The sequence below is a fragment of the Aquarana catesbeiana genome, linkage group LG01 (assembly GCF_042186555.1).
Source record: "Aquarana catesbeiana isolate 2022-GZ linkage group LG01, ASM4218655v1, whole genome shotgun sequence".
NCBI classification, from domain to species: Eukaryota; Metazoa; Chordata; class Amphibia; order Anura; family Ranidae; genus Aquarana; species Aquarana catesbeiana.
This window is the reverse complement of record NC_133324.1, coordinates 391,591,855-391,615,913: the sequence shown is the minus strand read 5'-3', so window position 1 is coordinate 391,615,913 and position 24,059 is coordinate 391,591,855. Positions and strand designations below refer to the sequence as shown.

The window sequence follows — 24,059 nt, the reverse complement described above, 5'->3', positions numbered from 1 at the left end:
ACATCTGCCCCACCACTGTACTACCCCGCACTTCTTCCCCACCACTGTAACCCCCTGTACATCTGCCCCACCACTGTACCACCCTGCTCTTCTGTCCCATCACTGTAACCCCCTGCTCATCTGCCCCACCAATGTTCCCCCTTTCTCATCTGCCCCACCACTGTACCTCCATGCACATCTGCTCCATCACTGAACCATCTTCTTTTCTGTCCTAACACTGAACTTATCTTCTCATCTGCCCCACCACTGTAACCCCCTTTCTCATCTGCCTCACAACTGTACCTCCTGCACATCTGTCCCACCTCTGTTTCCCCCTACTCTTCTGCCCCATCACTGTAACCCCCTGCTTATGTGTTCCACCAATGTACCTCCTTTCTCCTCTGCACCCCTCTGGACATCTGCCCCCACCCCCTGCTCCTCTGTCTCAACGCTGTAACCCCCTGCTCATCTGTCCCACCAATGTACCTCCTTTCTCCTCTGCCCCAACACTGAACCCCCCGCTCATCTTTCCCACTGCTGTAACCCCCTTCTCATCTGGCCCAACACTGACCCCCCCCCCCCCCGGTCATCTGTCCCAGCACTGTAAACCCCTGCTCATCTGCCCATCACTGTACCCTCCTGCTGTTCTGTCCCACTGCTTAATCCCTTTTTCATCCCTCCCACCACTGTACCTCCTGCACATCTGCCCCACCACTGTACCCCCTTGCTCTTCTGTCACACCACTGTAACCCCTCTGCTCATCTGCCCCATTAATGTACCCATTTTCTCATCTGCCCCACTGCTGTACCTGCCTGCACATCTGCTCCACTGCCGTATCCCCATGCTCTTCTGTCTCACTACTGAATCACCTTCTCATCTGTCTTAACACTGAACTCAACTGCTCATCTGCCCCACCACTGTAACCCGCTTTTTCATCTGCCCCACCAATATACCTCCTGCACATCTGTCTCACCTCTGTACCCCCTTGCTCTTCTGCTCCACCTCTGTACCCCCTGCTCTGCTGCCCCACCACTGTTTCCCCTGCTCTCCTGCCCCACCACTCTAACTCTCCTGCCCCACCAATACACATTCTTTCACATCTTCCCCACTGCTCTACCCCCCTGCTCATCTTGCCCAACACTGAACCCCCCTTCTCATCTGGCCAAACGCTGAACACCCCTGCTCATCTGGCCCAACACTGAACCCCTCTGCTCATCTGGCCCAACACTGAACCCCCCTGCTCATCTGGCCCAACACTGAACCCTCCTGCTCATCTGGCCCATCACTGTTCCCCCCTGCTCTTTTGTCCCACTGTTGAACCCCCTTCTCATCTCTTCCACCACTGTACCTCACTGTACATCTGCCATACCGCTGTACCCTCCTGCTCTTCTGTTCCACCTCTGAACCCCTCCTGCTCATTTTCCCCACCGCTGTACCATCCCACTCATCTGCTCCACCACTGTATCCTCTTCTCATCTATGATATGTGTGATATGCAGAGTGGTGAAAGGAAACAGAGATGAGTCACATCTACCTGTCCTGGCACACTCATCCTGCTGATCCACCTCTCGCATCCAGCCCACGTGCTTGTATGTGATGTATATGATGTATGTGATGTATGTGATGTCACATACAAGCATATGGAATGGATGTGCAATGATGTGCTCGGGTCAGGGGCATTTTCTGAAAGCATTGGGCTTGTGTGCAGGATCAAAAGTTGGGCCCCCATAGCTGAGAAAAAGTGGTTGGGTGTGATTTTCATTGCGCTGAATACTGGCTGTGGCTTAAATGGACAAAGAATGCCGGGGTCAGTAGTAAGTGACACAAAGGTTCAGGAATAATGTCTTAAATCCCTTCGTTCTGAGATTGGTAGTGGCAACCAAGTGAGTCATCTTTCTCCAGATGGTGGACGGGGCTAGCAGGACTGTGATTGGCTTTAGCAGTGGCCAAAACAGTCTTCCTCCTCCTGGAAACAGGGACCGCCCCCTCTAGCAGAACTGCACCCAATCTCTTCCCTATCTCAAAAGCTGATGATCGTAGCTACAGAAAAGTGAGAACCAAACAATGTTTCCCATCTTTTACAATGTGTGGGGGCACAGTACCTCCCCCTCAGTGTAGGTGCGGTGTGGGGAATTCTGAAATTGAAATGCATTAGTGTCTCACTGACACTTCCCTGCACTGCTCTGCTGATGGGGGGGGGGGGGTCAAGTGCTGGTAAAAGAGGCTTGGCGTGCTGGGGGCTGCCTAACCCTGCACTAAGAGGCTGGTGCGCTCTTTCTTTCAATTTTATCTTTGCATTTGTCAGTTCTCCCGCTGGTTGACGGAGTAGCATGGGGCTCATTACATACCACACCGAGTTAACCCCTTCCTTGGTGAACACTTCAGACTTTTAAGGATTAATCTTTTTTATGGATTTTTTGTGTTCCTTTTAAGACTCACTGGACTCTAGAACTATGTTGGTATTTTCTATTTAAAGAAAAGCAACAAGAAGGCCTCTCCATAGTGTAAAAACGTTTATTTATTAAGCAAAGAAATACACTCACATATTATTCAAAAGAACTCCCATGTAAATACATTCACCAAGCTGGCATAGACATCCACTTCCTGTAACGCGATGACGTCAGTAGTAGGCTCTGCCAACAGCGTTTGGTCATCAAAAGACGTCTTCCGGGGCAAAAAGCAAGACCCAAAATGACAGCAGAATTTCACAGATGTGCCATTTCATTTTTTTCTGCTACTTCAGGCTCTCCATCTAGGGGCAATGCTACATACTTTATGTGCTTCTATGATTAATATCCAGAGGAATTTAGAAAATATCTCCAAGAAGCCATGCAAATCCTCACCTAATGTAGAAAACTCAAGGCAATGACCAAATCATACATCAGGAAGGGGATGTCTTGACCAATGCTAAAAATAGGGAAGGTACACACATATTTTTTTGTAGAGTGAGTAAAGGTGTAGCCCTTATTCACTGCTTAATAATCCTTAAAGGGTATCTAAGCCAAAATATATAATATATTGCAGAATTACAAGAAAGTATTATATTGCATTTCATTAGTCTAGATGTAGTGTCTGTATTTGTTTTATTTCTGCAGACCTTTTTCTTACATTTTCACCTAGTGTTCCCCTCACACAACAACACTTTCTGGCCTAGACTGACAATGTTCTATTACTGTCTTGTATCTATGGAGGAGCAGCATTGTCACCCAAGGCTGCTCTCTTGATTTGAACTACAAAAATCTCCTCTTTTCATCTCTATTACATAGAAGTGCACAGAAGATAGCTGGAAAGGGGTAAAACATTATTTTAGATTTCCCGGGCAGAAGTCAGGATATAAGGTAAGCATATTTTATCTTTTTCTCTCAATGTGTGTTTTTCATAAGTAATGCTGTGTTTTACATGGGGGAGGTGGAATATAAGTGGACCTTGCATCTTGACTTAAAATCTGGTTAAACCGGTGGTATTTCTGACAGATTCAGGGGCTACTACTACTTTTTTTTATTAAGTTCATCATCACATTTAGAGGTTTAACTAATAGTAAATTGTTTAAAAAAATGGGAAGATATAAAATAATGCTTAGAAAAACATGTACATTTATTACCAGTGCCCAGGGGATACTGGTAATAAATTGACCCAAATCAAAGGCTGTGTTGTATGATCAAATTAGAGAGTACTCAATAAACGTTGGCTTTCATAAAAACATGCATATAACTTGGGAAAACTGCTTCAAATTATGCTCTTTAGCCAACATGTTTTATTCCTCCATAGACACTACATTAAATAATGGTTACTCTGTCCTATAGCTCTGTATGCAACCCTATGGGAGAAATTTACTAAAACTGGTGCACACAGAATCTGTTGCAGCTGTGCATAGTGACCAGTCAGCTTCTAACTTCAGCTTGTTCAATTAAGCTTTGAATATAAAACCTAGAAACTGATTTGTTACTATGATCAGCTGCACCAGATTCTGTGTGCACCAGTTTAAGTAAATCTCCCCCCTTATGTTCTGGAAAAGGGCACACTTTTGCTTCATTGGGGCACTGATCTATTCTCGTCCCTCTGAATCATTGAATACTGGATTGCTTTTGTTGTTCATATATTATAAACTTACTGCATTTTTATCTGCTGTTTTAGAAAATGGAGCAACAAGCAACTTGCTCTGTGGTTCAACAAATGCTGCAGGCCAGCCATCAAATAAAAGAGACATGCACTGTACGTAAAACTGTATTGTTCACTAATATACACTGAAAAGATTTGCAACATAAACTAGATATATGGGAGTAGTAAATGTCATGAAAATAGCTCATGTACAATGTAACACTTACTGTATTTTGACCATATAATGTACTTCGCAATGTAATTGTCAATTATTTAAGGTTTTAATAAAATTTCCAGAAACGTATTAAAAAATGACAAGGAGATAGATTAAAAATACCCTTTGGCTGGTATTGTAATAATTTTCATTGATTTACTCCACATTTGAAAACATTTATAATGAATTCATGAATAACAGGTTGCTGTGGTTGAAAGCTAGTAGATAGCTTTGAGAAAAGTATAGAGTTTGTACTGTTAAAGTGTATGTGAACCGAAAATATAAACTCCTCTTATCTGCCCTCTTTTGGTCTGTTAAAAAAAAACATTTAAAATATTTTGTTATATCTGTTTGAGTGCAAAGAAAAAAAGTTTTATTTACTATAAGAATTGTACGCCAGCCCCAGTATACTCTACTCAGAATGCCTCAATATCGTGAGCAGTACATAGGGGTTGAGTTACTAAAACTGGAGAGTGCAAAATCTGGTGCAGCTGTGCATGTTAGCCAATCAGCTTCTAACTTCAGCTTTTTCAATTAGGCTTTGACAAAAAAAAAAAAAAAAAAAAATGGACGTGGATTGGTTTCTATGCAGAGCTGCATCATATTTTGCACTCTCCGGTTTTAGTAAATGATCCCAATAGGGTCAAACAAAAATAGAGGGGTGGGACCTGTGTCCCTTAATAGACCAGAAGAAAAAGGGCAAAATAATTCAGAAACAGCTAAGATTTCCAAAGAAGTCTAGCTAAAGGATGGGCTATAGCTATTGCCCAAACAAATCTGCGAACCACCCACATTACAGAGGTTTCTGAAGAAACAATTCCAGAGTCAAAGGTAAATGAGGTGAATCCCCTGCAAGAGAGGAAAGGGCCAGAAATGCTCTAGAGCAGGACAAAGAATCACCACCAAGAGGAAACTTCTGCCTGCTAGACCAAGGGGCCCCCACTAGTGAAAGACTGGAGGACCAACCAACAATCCACCAAGAACAGAGGAAAAAGCAAACTACCTAAATGGGAGGAAACTTGACCAAACAACAAGATGTGGTCAAAACTCATTGGGTCAACCCCCAGAGAAACAAGTCCCTGTTGAAGAGTGATAGGAAAGAGAGGTATCAAGTACCACAAAGGATGCAATCAACTCCGAAGGCAAAGAGCTTCCCTACAGGGAGGAGTGAAATGAATGAGATCCTACTGTCAAGAATAAACTACTATAGTCAAATGTCTACATTAAAGGCCACAGAGGGTGACTTGGACACCCAGTTGCTGTAAAGATAAACTGTCAAAGGTCCCAGTAAGATGAACAACAAGTGGAAAGAGGGCTGCACCTTCATGCAGAAGGATGACCAGAGAGTTAGATGACCTCTGGTCTTGAGCCCCATGGTGAGTGGTAGGCTCTGAAAACCTATTTGCTCCTACTGCTGTAGTAGATGATTGAGAAGGATAGGGTTCCTCCACTCTTTCCATAGATCTCCTTTGTTAAATTAGGAGCACACTCTGACCATCAGCAGTGTTGCTAATAATGTTCTCAAGTGCAGGTCTGAAAAGAAAAGATCAGATGTCTATTGCAGGGCCGCTGATAAGCCAGTACAACTGGCCCTGTTGTACCGGCCCGGCCACCAGGGGGGGCCCAAGCAATCTGAACAGATTGCAGAAGAAAAAAAAAGTCTTTCTCCAACTCCCCCCTCCTCCGCTCCTCCCTCAGCAGCTGTTCAACTGCTCTCAATGAGCACTCACTCCGGGGTAAACATCTCAGAAGCAGAGAGGCGGAGCCTGACTATGAGATACTGTAGTTTGAGAGGGCGGAGGTGTTGTGACTGGCTTCGAGGATGATCGTTCCCAGGTTCTTCTGGTGTGCACTCTGCATGCATGAGCTGCATTATGGTAGCAGTGGATCTGGATTCTCGGGGGACTGCAGGTTAGCCCAGTCACATAAACTGCAATGTAAAGTTTAATGTCTGCTTTTTCATGTAGCACAGCTGTCCTGACTGTGAGAAATTGGGTTTTAAACTGCACTGCCCAATTTCTCACAGAAGTGCTACATGAAAAAGGAGATGCCATCAATGTCAGCAAACCCTACTTTTTATTACTTCTATCTAAATTTTTAGATCACTGGATCACACCATGCCTGGAGCTGAATCACACAGGAATACACTGTGCGTTCCTGTGCAATTCACATGTGGGTCTGTGCAGTGCAATTTCAAGCTCATTCATTTTGAATGGGCTAAAATTGCAATGCACCAAAGGAGTGTATGCACTACTTTTTAACATGCGCTGCAACCAGATCACGGTGATCCAGAGCTGGCAGGTGCAGGGCAAACACACTACGTTTGCAACCTGCATTTTGGGTGTCAACTTTTTATTGCAGATTGCAAAAGCAGTGCATTTTGCATGCAGGTTTAATTGTAGAGGAATCCACAGCACAGTCCTTCACAATTCAGATGCAGGCATGGTGTGAACTGGTGTTCTGCCGAGAAAGTTCCGCTCGGCGTATAAGTTCCCCCCTCAACTGCGCCTGCGCAGTAGGTATCGGCGGAAATAGCCGAAGCACAACAGCTGAAAATCAGCTGTACACGGCGCCTGGAAGAGGGCCCCTCGCGGGCTCGCTTCGCTCGCCACGCTTCGGGCACGGCCTCGCTGCGCTCGGCACTTTTAGATTCCCCCTCTAGGTCCACTTGGATGGTGGGGAAGGAATCTGGACCCAGAGCGCAGGCGCCGTGTACAGCTGATTGAAGCATTTGAGCTTCGGCTATCTCCGGCGGCTGAGAGTAGTATGTACTGCGCAGGCGCTGCGCCTGCGCAGTACAGGGGGGGAACTTATCCGTCGAGGGAACATTCTCGGCAAGACACCGGCCCTTAGACATAATATTACTTCTAATTAAAAGTTTATAAAAAACGTATTTTTTAAAGTGGGCTTAGCTGACATAAATGGCATCTTCTTTTTCATGTAGAACTGTTTGACTGTGACAAATTGGACAGTGCAGTTTTGAACGCAGCACAGTATCATCTGAATCCTATACACAGTCATAGTTACATAGTTACATAGTAGGTGAGGTTGAAAAAAGACACAAGTCCATCAAGTCCAACCTATGTGTGTGATTATGTGTCAGTATTACATTACATATCCCTGTATGTTGCGGTCATTCAGGTGATTATCTAATAGTTTCTTGAAGCTATCAATGCTCCCCGCTGAGACCACCGCCTGTGGAAGGGAATTCCACATCCTTACCACTCTTACAGTAAAGAACCCTCTACGTAGTTTAAGGTTAAACCTCTTTTCTTCTAATTGTAATGAGTGGCCACGAGTCTTATTAAACTCTCTTCTGTGAAAAAGTTTTATCCCTATTGTGGGGTCACCAGTACAGTATTTGTAAATTGAAATCATATCCCCTCTCAAGCGTCTCTTCTCCAGAGAGAATAAGTTCAGTGCTTGCAACCTTTCCTCATAACTAAGATCCTCCAGACCCTTTATTAGCTTTGTTGCCCTTCTTTGTACTCGCTCCATTTCCAGTACATCCCTCCTGAGGACTGGTGCCCAGAACTGGAAAGCATACTCCAGGTGCGGCCGGACCAGAGTCTTGTAGAGCAGGAGAATTATCGTTTTATCTCTGGAGTTGATCCCCCTTTTATTGCATGCCAATATTCTGTTTGCTTTATTAGCAGCAGCTTGGCATTGCATGCCATTGCTGAGCCTATCATCTACTAGGACCCCCAGGTCCTTTTCCATCCTAGATTCCCCCAGAGGTTCTCCCCCCAGTGTATAGATTGCATTCATATTTTTGCCACCCAATGCATTATTTTACATTTTTCTACATTGAACCTCATTTGCCATGTAGTCGCCCACCCCATTCATTTGTTCAGGTCTTTTTGCAAGGTTTCCACATCCTGCGGAGAAGTTATCTTAGACTCTAACCACACCCCTTTAAGCCATGCCCAATAATTAAGCGGAATTTAAACCACGTTCATTTTCCAGCTCCGTGTGGCGCATATTTTTAAATTAGCCACGCCCACAATTTAGCCTTTATGTATACCCTATTCTCTTTGTATACCCTAGTCTCTCTGTATAGGGGCGGACCAGGGGTGGGGCTGAAGGAGGGACCAGGGGTGGGGCTGAAGGGGGCCCCATCAGGTAGGCTGTACGGGGCCCCGTGATTTCTATCAGCGGCCCTGGTGTCTTGGACATATCATGACATCCCAGGCATAGGGAGAGAGTGCCCTATGTATGTGATTGGGCATTAAACCCATGCAAGAAAAATTTAGATGCTTGTAACAAGCTATCGAGATTAAAGCTTAAAGCTCGAGACATTTGCTCAACGTGCTCTATAAAATGAGAGGTTACCCCAGCAATGAAGGGATCCTCTATAAGGGGTTTTATCCATTATTTCACAGTTTGACTAAATAAAGTCACTGCCAACACAGGCCAGAGAGTCCCCCTGGCAAATTCAAACTGGGATCTAGGGTATTTAACTGTCAATGAAACCTTAGAGAGTGAGAACACCATATACTTGTTAGATTGTATGCTTGTTAATGTGGATCACTGGAGCATCTATGTTGGGGGAGAGACCAAAGAGTAGCAAATTCCCTCTAAAAGTAGAAAAAAATATGACACACTCTCAGGAGGAGCCCAGGATCCTACAGTGTGTTTCCAGCCCAGAGGAATGATTTAAATTACAGGTGGGTCTTTTCAGCTGTAGTAGCAGGCTGATCCTCTAGGCGCACTATAGAACATACTTAACTGATCAGGTTACATGATCAATCCCTTGTAAGTTTGAGTCATCTGCAGATGGCTCGGAAAAGGCCTCTCCAGGCGAAGGCTTTTGAGAATCTGACTCTGAATCAGAGATAGTAGCAGGGGCCTCAAGCACAGATTGATTTAGGAGCTCAAACGGATCAGAGATAGACTCTGCTGTACATGGAGCAAGAGCAAGCTTCGAGCCTCTGTGAGCAGATTGCTCCAGTACTTGGACAAAAACAGATAAAAAAGTGGAAATTGAGGTCCTGTCAGAAATTGGAAAAACCCCATCCCTAACCAATGAAGCTAAAGAAGACTCTGGTGAAGATGACTGTAGAACAATAGGAGTCCAAGGTTCTTGTTTACAGGCGTTGGTTTCTTCAGGGGATATACTGTGTAAACCCTCCAGAACTGCCAGCAGAGAAGGTTCTGAGATCATCTACAGCAGTGAGTGCATTTTTGAGAAGACATGTTGAGCTGCATAGTGAAAAGCACTAGGCCCAATATGAGGCAAAGCCTTGAGTACTCACAAACCCCAGCAGCTGGTATTGATGAGAGTTTCATGCTGGTGGACATAACCAAGTCATTGTAAGCAGGCGGTGGAACAAGATTGCAGGCCTGATGATCGATCTGGTGCTTCAGGAACAGGGACCTTTAAGCTAAATAACATGCACAGCACTCCACCTAGCTGCTAACATCAGCATTTAGTCCCTTATCTTAAGCCCATAATGCAGTAAAACCAGCAGTGGCAAGACATTTGAACAGGCACCCAACTGTGTGACACTGAGGTAGCTCCCAATGCTTTAGCCTAACTGACCTTACTTAGTAATTGAGTCTTCAGATGCAAGGTCACACTGAAGGTTGTGCAAAAGCTTCGGCCCCAGGAAAGTGCTCTGAGACTAACCAGCACAGTACACTCCAGCCTGGTAGGCATTACAAGGCAGACCACAGTGCCCGTATATCACATAACATTCTAGTCCCACAATTGTCTAGTCCAGCAAGGTCTGGGTATGGTTTCCAAAGTTATTGTTGAGGATATACCATGCCTGATAGCTACCATGTATATACCCGCTTAAGTGCAATGCAGGAATCTTGATTGAAATCAATGAGAAAAAATAGTAACTGTGTAACAAGGAATTTGAGTAAAGTCACCAAGGAAAATATTCCACGAAGATAAAAGGTTAGCAAGAAATTGTTAATTTCTTTTCTGCAGAGTTGTAGAAATGGCATCCAATCTCCTAGGACACTAGCAAAAACTGAGGAATGCTGGGTAGAGGAGGGTTTATACTGTATATGGCTGGCCTATATTTTCTTCTGTTTTCCACATTCTCAACCTCCTGTAAGCAGCAATATATCCTATTTTTGACTTGCTGTGCCCCTTGACAATTGAGAAATATTAGCCTTTAAATTCCTGCATTGAACTCTGCGTCCCACCCCCTTCTCATATTATGAACTTGAAAAGAAGAGGAGTTGTTCGGTAGTTCTAACACACTTCCTGTCCTAGGGTAACCACATTTCTTCTTCAAAGATACCATACAATGAGTGAGTGTTTTCACCTTAGGGATGTATGTTTATGACAGTAGGGAAAATAAAGGAAATAAAAGCTAAAAAGAAGACTAATGCAGCTTCCATATGTAAAGACTGGTAAGCTGGTTCTTGGGTTTATATACACTTTGGGGTTGAATTACTAAAGACAAAAAGACTGTGCACTTTGAAACTGCAGTTGCACTCATTTTCCCTGGAGCTTAGTGAATGTGGTGAAACTTGTCTGATTCCCATCACCTAATGTGAAAAATGCTGTTAGGGAGATTCTCCCTCTCTATTTACTCTGTTCAATGAAAAAAAGTGTTGTCTACAGTTCTACCTGAAGCTTCAACACATTCACTAACTCTGGGGAAAATGTACTAGCATAATGCACAGTCTATTTGCCTTCAGTAAATCAACCCCTTTAAGTTTCTGCCATTGCTTTTTGGACCATTTGCTTCTGTTTAAAATCCCTGCAAGTATTGTATAATTTCTACCTTTGCATCAATTTTGCAAATGACGTTGGTTTTAAACTTTTGCACAATTTTGAAAGAATAAAAATGCTGCTCTGAGCTCCATCATGCCACTTGCCTAAGCAAAAATTGCAGGGTATTTGGCTCCTGTCTACATTGTGATTGTTTTGCTTCATAGTGACTAAAGAGAGTACAACATATATTGTTTTCAAATAGACAGACCTCCTCAGTGAAATAAGAGTATCAACAGAATGCAGAATATGTCTATTAGTAAATACAGCACATTTATATATTTAAACTATTGATTGAACTTACTTTGATAGTTAAAAGCAAAAGAACATTGAAAAGCCTACGGAGTACCCATTAAGTGTTTTGTTTTATTTAATAACAATTAACACCCAGTAATATCATGTTAATAAAAATATCCCCAGGATGCACATGAAGTACAAGGTGGAGCAGAATGGGCAAAACCTAGGGTTAATCCCATGGAGGATGCCAGTGCACTGGAGAAGGCAATTACAGCAAAAGGTAAGAGTTTTTAGCTTTTAAATATATATATATATATATATATATATATATATATATATATATGCAAAATGACAATGATGCCTGAAAATATCTTGCATTGGGGTTAATTTACTAAAGGCAAACAGACGTTGCGCCTTGCAAGTACAGTTGCATCTCTGCAAGTTCAGTTGCTCCAGAACTTAGTAAATGAGGGGAAGCTTTGCCAATTCTCATCATCCAATCATGAGCAAGCAAAAAATGCTGTTTTTTGTTTCTTGCATGTGATTTGGTATTCTTTGCAAAATGAAGCTTCATCTCATTTACTAAGCTCTAAAGCAAATGCACTTGCAGAGGTGCAACTGCACCTGCAAAGGGCACAGTCTGTTTGCCTTTAGTAAATCTACCCCACAGTATATACACTTATATACAGGATCATTCAGCGTTATATGTTGGGCAGTCATCTATGTTGTAGCCTGAACAATGAAACATGCATAGGCGCGTGCACAAGGTGTGCCAGGTGTGCCTGGGCACACCCTAATCACTCAGTGCGGCGCTGATTCTCTCTGCTTCCTAGAGCCCCCATTTCCCCCTGCAGTTCTGCCAGCTTCCCCCTTCTCCTCTCCCTCCAGCTGCTGCAGGGAATCTTTTAGGACTGAGAAAGGGGCCAGTAAATATTTAATTTCCTGGCCCCTTCCTTTTTTGAATAAACACAGTGAGTGATCTGTACCGATCGCTCCTGTGTTCATTCTTAGCTGAAGTCTGTGAATGAACAGGGAGCCTCTCAGCACTTCCCGTTCATTCACTGTCCAGTGCAGCTGGGACTGCAGAGAAAGGGACTTGGGAATCTCTGTCTTTAGTCTCTTTCAAGTTTAAAAGTGAGACATCAGTGGTTTGTTTAGACCCCAGATATTTCACTGAAGCCCCCCAACAGGGCTCCTATAAAAGATTGTAAAAAAAAAGAAAGAAGCTACTGACACAGTCCACTGCTCTGCTGACACCAATCTCTGCTCTACAGACACCATCCACTGGTTTTCTGATATACACACATGTATGTTTGTGCTTTGGGGTGCACACTCTAATGAAATAGGCTGCGCACACCAATGGAAACATGGTATATGAAGCAAAACTACTAGATCAGACTGTTTGACTGTTTTTTTTGTGAAATGGTACGGGTACAATGTACCCGTTACCATTTAAAACAGGGGGGGGCCGGGATCTGGGGGTCCCCTTGTTAAAGGGGGCTTCCAGATTCCAATAAGCCCCCTGCCCACAGACCCCCACAACCACCGGCAAGGGTTGTGGGGATGAGGCCCTTGTCCCCATCAACATGGGGACAAGGTGCTTTGGCGGCTACCCCAAAGCACCCTCCCCATGTTGAGGGCATGTGGCCTGGTATGGTTCAGGAAGGGGGGGGCTCTCTTGTCCCCCACACTTTTCCTGCGGCCTGCCAGGTTGCGTGCTCGGATAGGGGTCTGGTATGGAAGGGTCTGGTATGGATTTGGAGGGGGACCCCTACGCCTTTTTTTTTAAATTTGGCGCAGGGTTCCCCTTAATATCCATACCAGACCTGAAGGGCCTGGTATGGAATTTGGGGGACCCCCACGCAATTTTTTTTTTTTAATTTTGTTTCGGGGTTCCCCTTAATATTCATACCAGACCCAAAGGGCCTGGTAATGGACTGGGGGGGATCCCATGCCATTTTTTTCAATGACTTTTATCTGTATTGCCGGGACCCGACAATTCATTATAGCCGCGAGTACTTTTAAATGACTTTTTTTCCTTTAGATATGTCATTTTGTGCAGGGACTGTTCTAAACACTGGAAAAATGCGCCACTTTAGAGGCATACAATAGACACCACCCAGGTACGAAATTTAAAGGAATATTTCACATTTATTGTTTCACTTTAAGCATTATTAAAATCACTGCTCCCGAAAAAACTGACGTTTTTTAAAACTTTTTTTTGCATTAATACATGTCCCCTGGGGCAGGACCCGGGTCCCCAAACACTTTTTATGACAATAACTTGCATATAAGCCTTCAAAATGAGCACTTTTGATTATTAATGTTCGTGTCCCATAGACTTTAACAGTGTTCGTGTGTTCTGCCGAATTTTTTGCCTGTTCGGTATGTTCTGGTGCGAACCGAACCGGGGGGGGGGGGTGTTTGGCCCATCCCTATATGGCAGTGATGCCTTATCTAATTCAATTACATATAACATACTTCCTGCAAAACCGATTGTATGTGTTTTAAAAAATAAACAATCAGTGTAAGTTATAATGCTACAAGAACAGGTCAGTATCACATTAACCCCCCTAGCGGTATTCCCGAGTCTGGCTCTGGGTGGATTTTCAATACCAAAAGCGGTATCCCCGAGCCAGACTCGGGATCACATTGCAGGATCCATGTAGAGGATACTTACCTTGTCCCCTGGATCCTGCGATGTCTCCCTGCTGTGATCGGCGAGCTGCCGTGTCTCGCTCGATTTACAGTGCCGAGCTCTTTCCCTGCGAGCGATGCAACGCACGGGGACAGAGTTCGGCGGCAAATTCAAAATGTGAAACACACAGTACAGTATACTGTAATCTTACTGATTACAGTACTGTATTAAATAATTACACATCCCATTTGTCCCTAGTGGTCTGTCCAGTGCCCTGCATGCAGTTTTATATTATAAAAACTGTTCTTTCTGCCTGGAAACTGGAGATTGTCCATAGCAACCAAAACTGTCCCTTTACATCAAAAGTGGCTTTAGACCAGCTAGAAAACAGCGATAATAAATTAGAATCACTTGCAGAATTGAGTGATAGTGATTTGTGGGGAAAAGTAACGAAATCGACAATTCTGCAATTGCGCAAATTTCAGTGTTTTTGATTTGATTACATTATTGAATAATTATTATTATGATTATTATTATATTATTATTTGGTATAATTATTTATAGTTATTTATTATATTATAATTTTTGATTTCATTTTTCAAACATTATCATACCCGGTTTGTCTACTAGACTCTTGTTTGGACAGATTTAAGTGAATTATTCCTAAGAATTACAGGCCTATAATATAAAATGCCAAATTTCTGTGCAACATAATTGTACCGCTTTCAGCACCTAAAATCTGAAATAATCATACCGCCAGGGAGGTTAAAGCATATCCTAATGGTGTTTTGAATTACCAAGATATAGCTACCCATCTATTAAATGTTATTCTTTACATGATCATATTTGTCTTTAGGTGTTGATGAAGGAACTATTGTTGACATTTTAACAAAAAGAACCAATGAACAACGCCAAGAAATTAAAGTTGCTTACCAAAAGAAAACTGGAAAGGTATTGTATAGAAATGCAATGGTAGTTACAAAATATTAACCCCCTTCATTATCTATCTTGCATTTTTCGGGTGCTGCTTTATATACCTTATGCTAAACCACCCATGAAAAATGTTTGGTTCATTAAACATGTCTTGGGGATTGGCCAGGGATGTATTTTTTACTTGGAACCAAGAATAATTATTTCTAGCTTGACACACATTTACATATGTAGGAATGTGAAGAGGTGTAGGGGGTTAACAGCTTGTTACAGTAATATATATATATATATAGATATATATATCTATATATATATATATATCTATATATATATATATAGATATATATATATATAGATATATCTATATATATATATCTATATATATCTATATATAGATATATATAGATATATATATATATATATACAGTATATACAGCACTGTTGGGGCCATAATCTGCAAGTGGAAAGAGCAATATTTCACTATAAACCGGCCACAACCAGGTGCTCCTCGCAAGATTTCTGACAGTGGAAAGAAAAGAATTATCAGAAGAGTTCTCCAAGAGCCAAGGACCACTTGTGGAGAGCTTCAGAAAGACCTGGATTTAGCAGGTAAAATTGTTTCAAAGAAAACAATGAGTAATTCACTCAACCGCCATGGCTTGTATGCACGCTCACCACGCAAGACTCCATTGCTAAAGAAAAAGCATGCTGAAGCTTGTTTAAAATTTGCTGCACAACATTTAGACAAGCCCGGAAAATATAAAGTGGTCAGCTAAGGCCAAAATTGAACTCTTTGGATGCCATAATACACATTATGTTTGGAGGTCAAATGGCACTGCACATCACCACAAAAAACACCATACCCACAGTGAAGATTGGAGGTGGGAACATCATGGTGTGGGGCTGTTTTTCAGCATAAAGTACTGGCAAACTTCATTTCATTGAAGGAAGGATGAATTGAAAAATGTACCAAGACATTCTTGATAAAAATCTGCTGCCATCCACCAGGATGATGAAGATGAAACGAGGGTGGATATTTCAGCATGGCATGGTCCCAAACACAAAGCCAAGGAAACTCTCAATTGGTTTCAAAGAAAGAAAATAAAGCTGCTAGAATGTCCCAGTCAATCGTCTGACTTGAATCCAATAAAAAATCTAAAAAAAGAAAGAAAGATCAGAATTTATAGAAGAGGCTCATGGAACCTTCAAGATTTGAAGACTGTGTGGAAGAATGGGCCAAAATCACATCTGAGCAGTTCATGCAACTAGTTTCTCCATGCAGGAGGCATCTTGAAGCTGTCATTACCAACAAAGGATTTTGTACGAAGTATTAAATAAATATCAGTTAGCGCGTTCAATACTTTTTCCATGTGTCATTCCATTTCCAACGTATTTGTTTTGGTTTCTTTGTATTTCTGGATTGCATGGGTTGTTACCGACATGTGGTGAACATTGCATGTCAATAGAAACCTTTAGAAATGTATTTACCTAGAAAATACTTATTTTACTCGCTGTATATACAGGCATACCCCACTTTTAAGTACGCAATGGGGTTTATTTACTAAAGCTAGAAAGTGCAAAATCAGGCTCACTTCTGCATAGAAACCAATGAGCTTCAAGCTTTGATTACCAAAGCTTAATTGAACAAGCTGGGGTTAGAAGCTCATTGGTTTCTATGCAGAAGTGAGCCTGATTTTGCACTTTCCAGCTTTAGTAAATAAACCCCTTTGTGTACTTAAAAGTGGGGTATGCCTGTATACAGTATCTCACAAAAGTATATATATATATATATATATATATATATATATATATATAATCTTTTCATGTGACAACACAGAAGAAATTACACTTTGCTACAATGTAAAGAAGTGAGTGTACAGCTTGTATAACAGTGTAAATTTGCTGTCCTCTCAAAATAACTCAACACACAGCCATTAATGTCTAAACCGCTGGCAACAAAAGTGAGTACACCCCTAAGTGAAAATGTCCAAATTGGGTCCAAAGTGTCAATATTTTGTGTGGCCACCATTATTTTCCAGCACTGCCTTAACCCTCTTGGGCATGGAGTTCACCAGAGCTTCACAGGTTGCCACTGGAGTCCTCTTCCACCCCTCCATGATGACATTACGGGGCTGGTGGATGTTAGAGACCTTGCACTCCTCCACCTTCCGTTTGCGGATGCCCCACAGATGGTCAATAGGGTTTAGGTCTGGAAACATGCTTGGCCAGTCCATTATCTTTACCCTCAGCTTCTTTAGCAAGGAAGCGGTCGTCTTGGAGGTGTGTTTGGGGTCGTTATCATGTTGGAATACTGCCCTGCAGCCCAGTCTCTGAAGGGAGCGGATCATGCTCTGCTTCAGTATGTCACAATACATGTTGACATTCATGGTTCCCTCATTACTATGCTTGAACGTAGTCAAGACACACTTGTCTTTGTACTCCTCACCTGGTTGCCACCACACACGCTTGACACCATCTGAACCAAATATGTTTATTTTGTTCTCATCAGACCACAGGACATGGTTCCAGTAATCCATGACCTTATTCTGCTTGTCTTCAGCAAACTGTTTGCGGGCTTTGGCTTTCTTGTGTATCATCTTTAGAAAATGCTTTCTTCCCACAGCCATGCAGACCAATTTGATGCAGTGTGTGACTTATGGTCTGAGCACTGACAGGCTGACCCCCCCACCCCTTGAACCTCTGCAGCAATGCTGGCAGCACTCATATGTCTTTTTCCCAAAGACAACCTCTGGATATGACGCTGAGCACATGCACTCAACTTCTTTGGTCGACCATGGCGAGGTCTGTTCTGAGTGAAACCTGTCCTGAGTGAAAACGCTGTATGGTCTTGGCCACTGTGCTGCAGCTCAGTTTTAGGGTCTTGGCAATCCTCTTATAGCCTAGGAACACGTTATGTAGAGCAACAATCCTCAGAGAGTTCTTTGCCATGAGATGCCGTGTTGAACTTCCAGTGACCAGTATGAGAGAGTGAGAGCGATAACACCAAATTTAACACACCTGATCCCCCTTTTACACCTGAGACCTTGTAACACTAACGAGTCACATGACACTGGGGAGGGAAAATTGCTAATTGGGCCCAATTTGCACATTTTCACTTAGGGGTGTACTCACTCACTTTTTTTGTTGCCAGCGGTTTACAAAAATATGAGGGGTGTACTCACTTTTGTGAGATACTATATATATATATATATATATATATATATATATATATATATAATTAAATAGTCTAAGGAGTATGAGTGAATTTATTTTAAAAAATTCCATAGCTGTGCAAATGGGGCAAAATCGAACGTGCTCAGGCAATATTCTCTACAATTCGAATGTGTGGATAAAGAAAAAGTCACGTTATGATCACTGCAGTGGATGGTGCTAAACATCATAGGAAATAAGTATGCTCATCACCACTACCTAGCATAATGTGGCATTTTCCACATTCACACATTCAAACTGCAGACAATGTAGCCTAAGAACATTTGATTTTGCTCCCTCACAGAATAAATGTACATGTAGTTTCAATGGACAAACAGCTAGGTAATGTTCTATACATACACTCCTGTTTATTTAATAGACAGTTATAGCTAGATAGACATGTTTCTATTAATTGTATTCTTTTTTTTTTTTTGCAGACTTTGGATGAAAGCCTGAAGAAAGCTCTCAGTGGTAAACTTGAACCCCTCATGTTGGGTTTGTTAAAAACCCCAGCTCAGTTTGATGCTGATGAGCTTAAACGTGCAACAAAGGTATTGTATCTAAAGGTGCAGTGTGTTTAGTTATGCAAAACTATCCCCAAGATTTTTTTTTTTGCTATGTTGCGTCACAGGGATACATTTTGAAGTTTTATACAGTGAACATCTTAGTTCTTGGAGAGCTCTATTTATGACATAATAATTGTATATTTAAAGTGAATGTGGACCTTAAAAGTTAAACTTAATTTGTTGTAGTCACTGTGAACCAATACAAGATTTGGGGGTACTGCTCGAGGCTTCGACAGGTCCCCTTGTATGAATCAACCGCTGGGAGTACAGGCAAGGAAGGAGCTTGTCTCAGCTCCAGATATCAATACAGGAGAAAAAAAGGTCCTATGAGCCGCACATCACTATAAGACCCTGTGTACAGAGTGTGAAACAGCCTCAGCCTGGACTTTCCCATGTCTAAGACCCAGGGGAGGGGCAAAACACATTGGGGGCTGTGGCCTGGTTGAAGCCCGGGCTAAGACTGTTTCACACTCTATACACAGGTCTTGTAGTGATGTGCGGCTCATAGGACCTTTTTTGGCTCCTGTACTAATTTATTTTAGATCTTGCATATAACATTTTTAATTCCTGATATTTTTATATTACTTGATTTCCCCAGATACAACCACTTTTGTACCAAAGGTGGCCAGGCTTGCTGTGGCATTTCAGTACAGCGGTGGCTTACTCTTGGATGGGTATCTCCAGGTGCAGTCTGCAGGCAGGCATGCTCATGCTTTCTCTGTCTGTGTGCCTTCCCGTTTCACAGATAGCGTCATGCCATCTGTGCAGGTATTACCAAGAAACAGCCTGGCCATACAATAGATTGATTGATGTTCTCTAAGAGAAGTTTTCCGACTAATATTCAGCTATCACTTCCTGTGAAATTACCTTACACTTTTAGTGTGATGAATGGGTTCCCTTTAGTTCTGGAGGGGGCCATGTTATTTTCTTGCAAAAACTGCAAAACAAGCTATTTATGTCAACGAAGTTTGATTTCTGAAAGTGCTATGATGTTTCTTTAATGATTTATCACTTTAATGATTTATCACCCTTTGAGGAAACATTTATGTTAGGGTTCAGATATACTGTACTTTAAAACATGTTCAATATAAAGCATGAGAAACACAACTATACAAATGTATGTTTGTTCCTTAAAAAAATACATTCTTTCACAGGGTCTTGGAACAGATGAAGACACACTCATTGAAATCTTGGTAACAAGAACTAAGCAGCAAATAGAGCAAGTCAAGAAAGCATACAGTAAAGGTACTGGGTCCATGGACAAATTAAATCAATTATATTTTATTGGTGTTATATCTATTGTTAATGTTTTCATATTAACAATATTAATAACAACAATATTAATAAAAATACAAATTACAATTCACAAAGTCTTACCATATATAAAAACAGTAAAATAAAAGGGAATCTATGGCTCTAAAATATCTGAAACATAGATGAGACAACCTAATACCAAAAAAAATGTGGCAGCAAAGCATGCCATGGTGATGATAGATATAGGCAAAATATGTATATTTTTTTGAAAGTATGGTTAAATAATCTCTAAGATTATATAGACCAGCATATGTAGGTAGAGGTTATATCACCATACAAGATTTATCTTGGCAATAATCTTAGTTTGTATTGTGATTAATTTGCCACTGTGGATTAGTAAAGACTGGCATTGGCTTTACTAGCCCCACTGGCAAATTCGATTTTTTTTTAACTAGTATTCAGTTCCACTCTGCTGATATGGTAGAATTACAAAGAGTTGACCTGGCTCTTCTGATGACTGCACATAAGGGTGATGGTTTAATTGTTAGTTGCTAAATAATTATATTCTGTTATGTATACTTCCTTAAAAAATATGTCCAAGGATTACCCAAATGTACCCTCATCCCCCACCCTATGCCAAACCATATCCCAGCATTATTATTCTATTACAACGAAAATTTAAACCCAAGCACCTGTGGATGCTAGTAAATTGTACAACGATACACCAGTTGCAGTGAAACAATTACTGAAAAGCAATAAACAATTTAAAAAAACAATTTGCTTAGTGTAGGTACATAAATATATACGCATTAATATCTTATGCAGTTCCAATAAGTGATGGTATAAAGTGCTTGTGCCTAGTAACGTATCCTTGTGCAGATGTGCTCAGACTGGGTGCCCCACATAGATGTGCACTCACCCCCAGGAGTTGACCATCTATCTCTAGTGTGGTCTTGCAAGAATGTGGGGATACCCCTGTAGAAGTCAGTTGGCTGACGTCTTGCAGAAAGAAGCCTTTATTATATATTTTTTAACCTTGTTCCTATGGTGAAAAACAAAGAATACTGCCTGGCTAGCCAGGAAAGGTTGGAGGCAATTATGCACCTCCTGATCTAGACCAGGTCACATGCCTCAACATAGGGAAGGTATCCCCCTGCAAAAACACTTTGTCCTCATGCTGAAGAATAAAACAGCCTCTTCCCCACAACCCTACACTGTTTGGCAAATCCTATATCAAAACATAAAAAAAAAAAAAAAAAGTCCCACAATGTAAATCTATCATCATTCATGATAAACAACACCTAATGCCTGCTGAAACAAAAGAATTCTGAGACCCACATGATCTGTCTGGTCCAGTTGCTACACTTGCTGATTGACAGTGTCCATGCTGACAGCTGAAATTTCAACAAAGGGGTGGGTATGGTTGCAAATACCATTAAACAAATCTATCCATGTCCATGTTTGGTCAGGGATGTCAGTCATCCATCTCCTGTCCTATTGTTTACATTTACATTACAGTGGGTAATGCTTAGCTGACAGCTTATTGGCCAGAGAAGATGAGTCAGGGTTGTTTGGAAGTTGGCCGCGGCTCCCTAACAGCCAGGTGCCCTGCGGAAGCTGTAATATTTAGTAGTGGTAGTAATACTGCTACTTAATATGATTTTTCTGCATAGCCAAAGGTTCGGTGCTTGGTAATTGGCTAAGCACTCTATTCGTTTCACCGTCAAAACTCAGAGTCAGACTCTAATAAACCAAAATTAAAAAAAAAATTAGTTTTGATCTAAACCAGAGGCCTGTCCCTATCCAACAAGGGAAGTATCAGACTGTATCTTATGCAATATACAAGATAATGATTACTGCACATACATTTGCTAAGAGGTTATTAAGCAGTCAACATTAATTATGAAAATATTTTATTTGCAAAACTTTATTAAAAATGTTATACTTAATAAGAACATACATGTAAGTTACATGGTGATTGTATATTATAGCTATGTGAAATTCATAATATTAACATTATCCACCCCAGAATTCAAAACTGATCTCGAAAAGGATATAATAGATGACACATCTGGAGATTTTCAGAAGGCTTTACTTTCCCTTTTAAAGGTACAGTTATCTTTGAGATATTGCAACCGATTTACTAGAGGAGTTAAGAATGTCCATAAATGCTGCAAAATGTCTCTTACTATCCAATCCTGTAAAAAACAAATTATTGTTTAGTTATTACATCTGCACATGATTGGGTATGTAAAGTGAACACAGATACAATTTACTGAGTGAATAATCAGCCTCTTTGTGAGATTGTATTATATATATGAAATTAATAAAAAAAACAAACAAACACATTTTTAAAAAATATATAATATTTTCAAAATCTGATTGCAGGGAACTCGTAGTGAAGAATGCTATGTTGATGAAAACCTTGCTGATCGAGATGCAAAGGTACAAATTATTGTAAAGAGGTTTTCTTATTTATTATGAACTACAGTATATTTATTGGTACAGGTATGTGCTTTAAATAGTCTCTTGATTGGGCTAGCTGACATTAGTATTTTTATCAGGCTTTGTATGAAGCTGGAGAAAAGCAGAAGAAAGCAAATGTTCTGGTATTCATTGAAATCTTCACCAGTCGAAGCTTTTCACACTTAAAAAAAGGTAAACAGGAGAAAGTGATGGTCTGATTGTTAAAACATTATTTCACCAGTATTTGTCCAACAATGTCATTTGTCTCTGTTAGGGAAAAGATTATTCCTATGTTGCAGTGGGAGCAAAAATATGAAGGCTTTATGGTGGCCATGCGACTCTTGAGCAGGCTCAAGGGCTCAGTTGGGCTGAAGGGTACTGGAAAGAACGGGGGGGGTGGGGTGGGGGTGGAATCTGCAGGAGGATGGGTGGACCTTACTCACAGTAAAGATTAAAGAGACTATTACAATTTTTCAACAATTTTTGGTAAATGAGCCTACAAATACCAAGAAAATGTACCTACATGTTATTTATAAGTAACAAATTGTATAATTTTTCATTTCCTCATGCAGTGTTTGAAAAGTATTCCACTTACAGCAAACATGATCTCAATAAGGCTTTGGATCTGGAGCTAAAGGGAGATATTGAGAAGTGCTTGGTAGCTATTGGTATGTACAGTATAAACACTTTACTGAAATACTGACAGGTATTCACTTACACCATCCATTCATGTGTACAAAATCCTGCATTTTTAAATTCCCTTGCACATGATTAAGTTTTAGCTGAACATACTGTAGCTTTTATATTCTAAACCCTTTTAGTAAATCAACCCTTGTGAATCATATCCTGAATTCTGCATATCTTATCATTAAAGACATTTTATGCACATTGGTGTTAGGCACATACATGTGGAAATGCAAATATGGTAATATATACAATACATATACAACCCCAATTCCAAAAAAGTTGGGACGCTGTGTAAAATTTACACAAAAATAGCATGCAATGATTTGCAAATCTTATAAACCCATATTTTATTCACAATAGAACATTGAAAACATGTCAAATGCTTAAACAGAGAAAATGTACCATTTTAGGGAAAAAAATAAGGTAATTCTGGAAATGATGGCAGCAACAAAATAAAGAATAAAAAAATATAAGTGAGGGAAAAAAGTATGTGATCCCCTGCTGATTTTGTAAGTTTGCCGACTGACAAAGAAATGATCAGTCTATAATTTTAATGGTAGGTTTATTTTAACAATGAGAGACAGAATAACAAACAAAAAAAAATACAGAAAAATGCATTTTAAACAAAATAAAAATTGATATGCATTTTAATGAGTGAAATAAGTATTTGACCCCTTTGCAAAACATGACTTAGCACTTGGTGGCAAAACCATTGTTGGCAATCACAGAGGTCAGACATTTCTTGTAGTTGGCTACCAGGTTTGCACACATCTCAGGAAGGATTTTGTCCCGCTCCTCTTTGCAGATCCTCTCCAAGTCATTAACTACTTGCCCACCGCTGTCAGCACATATACGTCGGCAGAATGGCACGGCTGGGCAAAGTAACATACCTGTACGTTACTTTGAATTTCCCGCCATGCACGCGTGCGTGCACCTGCTGCGAGCTCCATGACCGTGCCCGCGGGACCCGTGGACTCAATCGCCGCTGGGATACCCGCGATTGTGTCACGGAGCTAAAGAACGGGGAGATGCCGATGTAAACAGCATC

At 41.2% G+C, this 24,059-nt stretch overlaps 1 protein-coding gene across 2 annotated transcripts in view; it reads left to right on the top strand.

Moving 5' to 3' along the window:
- Nucleotides 1-24,059, top strand: part of LOC141147148 (annexin A1-like) — a 48,583-nt gene that overhangs the window by 9,942 nt on the left and 14,582 nt on the right. The window contains exons 2-11 of one of the 2 annotated variants that reach the window (XM_073634284.1): nt 3,245-3,316; nt 4,113-4,190; nt 11,444-11,540; nt 14,755-14,849; nt 18,476-18,589; nt 19,759-19,849; nt 21,888-21,967; nt 22,247-22,303; nt 22,423-22,516; nt 22,897-22,992. In XM_073634284.1, coding sequence (XP_073490385.1) covers nt 4,116-4,190; nt 11,444-11,540; nt 14,755-14,849; nt 18,476-18,589; nt 19,759-19,849; nt 21,888-21,967; nt 22,247-22,303; nt 22,423-22,516; nt 22,897-22,992 — 799 coding nt within the window. In that variant the 5' untranslated portion in view covers nt 3,245-3,316; nt 4,113-4,115. The remainder of the gene's footprint in view (nt 1-3,244; nt 3,317-4,112; nt 4,191-11,443; nt 11,541-14,754; nt 14,850-18,475; nt 18,590-19,758; nt 19,850-21,887; nt 21,968-22,246; nt 22,304-22,422; nt 22,517-22,896; nt 22,993-24,059) is intronic. The other variant, XM_073634293.1, reaches the window with a different exon arrangement.